The 3,639-nt window shown below is 57.7% G+C and overlaps 1 protein-coding gene across 1 annotated transcript in view; it reads right to left on the bottom strand.

Annotated features, from left to right (window-relative positions):
• Positions 1-964: 964 nt before the first annotated feature.
• The window catches only part of LOC105542921 (serine/threonine-protein kinase Nek4), a 12,396-nt gene continuing 9,721 nt past the window's right edge, over positions 965-3,639 (bottom strand). Inside the window, exons 2-4 of the mRNA XM_011984638.1 lie at positions 2,876-2,997; positions 1,974-2,188; positions 965-982 (exon numbers count right to left, since the gene is read on the bottom strand). Coding sequence (XP_011840028.1) covers positions 965-982; positions 1,974-2,188; positions 2,876-2,997 — 355 coding nt within the window. The remainder of the gene's footprint in view (positions 983-1,973; positions 2,189-2,875; positions 2,998-3,639) is intronic.

The raw sequence follows: 3,639 nt of genomic DNA, 5'->3' as shown, positions 1-3,639 counted from the left end.
GCCTCCCAAAGAGTTAGGATTGCAGGCATGAGCCACCATGCCTGGCCATCTTAAGTGTTTTATTGTAGTTCTGAGACACAAGGAAAGGGATTCCTAGTTCATAGCAACTCCTCTTAAAATCCTTTCCCATCCCATCTGCTTCCTCCGGCGCCACTCCCATGCCTCTGTCCAAAATGCCCCAGACATCCTTTCCTCCAGCCTCAGCAGGCTGTATCCTGCTCTCTCATTCCCCTTCCTTCTTATCTGATCCCCAGAGTCCAAAAGTTCAAGGATTCTGATTTGAATCCCAAAGTCCAAAAGGTTTAGGAAGGGAAAAAAGTGGAGCAAGCAGGCCGCATGAATCCACTAGTGACGAGCGTCCTCGCCCATCTGTGAGGTGTGTGTTTCTCTGACCACAGGGGAGGAAGCTGCAGCCCAGGGAGGCCGTGACTTGCCAGGAAGGTGGCTCGGGCCAGGCTGCACTCAAAACCCGTGCTCTGTCCACACTGCTGCGGGGCCAGAGCCAAGGAAGCTTCCACTTCTTCCCTCAGCCAGCCCCAACAGCGGCTACCCCAAGGAGCCAGCAGCCCTGTGTCCTGGGATCCCCAGTCCCTGCAGAATGGCCCACCAAGATCTGAGGTGAGCGCGGCGGGGGCAGCCAGAGGCCCTGGCCCCTGGGCCTGGGGAGAGAGTCGCTATGGTGATAGCACATCCAGGTTTCTGAAGAACAAGCTGAGTCCTGGGGAAGAGCAAGAACCCTGCTCCCCATATCACATACATACTACCTCTACTGCGGCAAATACATACACACAAGCTTCTGTGCACGTGTATATTATTGTTCAACATAGTTCGTTTGGGTTCATCTTCTCTGACTGCCAAGTTTAGTTCACAGTTCTCTTTATCGTCCCAAGTTTCTTCCTTTGTGAAAGGCCCACTGTCATCCACTCTTATCACTTCCAGGTGAATCCATCGCCAAATATTTTTTTCACAGTCTGCCTCCCGCCTGAAAGATAAGAAAAGTTTAGTGGGTTCCAAGGAGTCTGAGAAGCTTTGTTTTTTATATCTGGTCTTCCAAAGCTCCTATACCCAGCAGGGTGGGGGGCGTGTTATCTCAACTGTGGCTTGACTTTTGGCTGGAACGAGATCACCTCTAGGGCTGACCGAATTGAAGCCCTCACTGTGGGAAGTGCCTGTTCTCTTATTATGAACAATAGCGGCATTCTCCCCAGGCACGGTTTCCATAGTCCTCAGCAACCCTGGAGTGAGTTCCACGGGAATGCAGGCCCAGAGAGGCGAGGTCACAGTCGGGATGGAAACTTGGTTCTGCCTGACCTTCAGCCAGTTTGTGTGAGAACCGCACACGTGGCTCCAGGCCTGCCGAGGAGCCAGAGGGCGGGCCGGGAAGCTCGGGGCAGAGCGGTGTCCTGGTGGCGGCCCATGGGGGCAGAGCTGGGCTCCTCCCAGAAGCCCCTGCAGGTCCCAGCTCCAGGGACTTCCCTCCCGGGTTGCAGCAAGATGCCTCAGCCCTGGTGAGTGCGGCTGTCCTGTCTGGACCAGACCTGGGCCAGGGAGGCTGAAGAGCGTCTCTGGACACCTGTGGGGCTGGGGTTCCCCACTGTCTGTGCCCCTGCCCATTCCTGGCTGCATCCGCTCCCTAACCTGTCCCTCCCTCTGCCTCTTTCCTCCCCGTGTCCTAGCATCACAGCCAAACTCATCAATGGAGGTGTAGCAGGGCTCGTGGGGGTGACCTGCGTGTTCCCCATCGACTTGGCCAAGACTCGCCTGCAGAACCAGCATGGGAAAGCCATGTACAAAGGAATGTAGGTGCTGGCCGGCGAGCGTGGAGGGCAGAGGCGCCCGGAGGAGGGATGGGGCCCCCTTCCCTCCAGTCTCCAGGCAGCGCGCGTGAGCGTGGGGGCTGGGGAGCTGGTCAGCTGGGATGTGCCCGCGGGAGCAGGGCATGGAGGGGGCTGGGCGGCCTGCTGCACCCTGACTCCTACTCTGGCCTCTGCTTTCAGGATCGACTGCCTGATGAAGACGGCTCGGGCGGAGGGCTTCTTCGGCATGTACCGAGGTGGGCTTCTCAGGCCCCCTGGGAGGCTGGGCAGCAGGTGTGAGCGTAGGGGACCTGGGGAACTGGTGTTCCTTCCGTTGCTGTGGGGATGGGGCCGGGGCTGCCAGGGGGTCCTTCCTGATGAGCCTCTGTGCTCTTGGGTGGAGTCAGAGGCAGCTCTGGGTCCCGGTAAGGCTTCCGGAGACCCCCCAGAGCACACCCCCGCCCCCGCCTCACTAAGAGCAGGCGAGCCCACTCTGCCTGCCGGCCTCTCTCTGCCGGGCTAGAAGCGAAGAGAGAGAGGCTGAAAGGGACTGAGCGAAGGGGCCTGAGCGCCTGGTAAGGAGTTCCGGGTGCCTCCTCCCCAGCACGGTCCAGCGCTGCCACGGTCCCTGCGGGGCCCCCAGCCAGCAGGCCACCTTGGACAGTGGATCCAAAGCTGGAGTTGAGCAGGAGCTCATATGCTTGTGCCACAGAGAAGCGAAACACAAACCCTGGAGAGCCCGGAGCCAGCAGCCAATGGGACTGGCTTGTGCGGCACCGAGGAGCAGAACCCCAGTCCCTGCGCCTGGCGCCTGTCACTGGGAACTGCTGGTTTATCATCCGCGACCCCACCAGCAGCAACAAAAATCAAATGGCTTCCTGATAACCAGACTGAGGAGTCCGCAAGAAAAAAATACGTAAAAAGAGGAGAATGTGGAGCCGGGCGTGGTGGCTCACGCCTGTAATCCCAGCACTTTGGGAGGCCGAGGCGGGCGGATCACGAGGTCAGGAGATCGAAACACGGTGAAACCCCGTCTCTACTAAAAATACAAAAAATTAGCTGGGCGAGGTGGCGGGCGCCTGTAGTCCCAGCTACTCGGGAGGCTGAGGCAGGAGGATGGCGTGAACCCGGGAGGCAGAGCTTGCAGTGAGCTGAGATCGTGCCACCGCACTCCAGCCTGGGCGACAGAGCGAGACTCTGTCTCGGAAAAAAGAAAAAGAGAATGTGGTAGGGAGTGGAAATGGAAAGTTATTTCAGTGAAACAGGCCCAGGAGCCCCACCTGGCCCCCAAGATGCTCTTCACTCAGAGACTGGCCTGGCTAGGGCTGAGGGGCAGACCCGGGAAACTGTTATTTCTGGGATGGCCTTGACTCCCCATCTTGTCCTTCACTTCCAGGGGCTGCCGTGAACCTCACTCTGGTCACTCCGGAGAAGGCCATCAAGCTGGCGGCCAACGACTTCTTCCGGCAGCTGCTCATGGAAGATGGGTATGGCCAGGTCGAGTGGGGTTGGATCCTTCACTGTGTGTTTTTTGGGAGAGATGGCAGGAAGAAGATTTCAAATGTGCCTCATTTTACCTGCCTGCATGCATTTCAATATGTGCACCCAGGGCTGAGGGCTGCTGGAGAGTGAAGGCAGAGAACAAGCTGGTATACTTTGGAAGTGTTACAGATAATATAGAGAACATATAGAATACACCGACAAATCCATCAACTAGGCAATAAATTTTTAAAAATCAGCCACCAAGCTGGGTGCAGTGGCTCATGCCTGTAATCCCAGCACTTTAGGAGGTTGAGGAAGGAGGCCGCTTGAGCCCAGGAGGTCAAGGTTGCAGTGAGCCGCC

The sequence above is a fragment of the Mandrillus leucophaeus genome, unplaced genomic scaffold, assembly GCF_000951045.1.
Source record: "Mandrillus leucophaeus isolate KB7577 unplaced genomic scaffold, Mleu.le_1.0 Scaffold270, whole genome shotgun sequence".
In the NCBI taxonomy this organism is placed as follows: domain Eukaryota; kingdom Metazoa; phylum Chordata; class Mammalia; order Primates; family Cercopithecidae; genus Mandrillus; species Mandrillus leucophaeus.
Note: the sequence above shows the minus strand (reverse complement) of the source record. Positions and strands in the feature narration are given on the sequence as shown.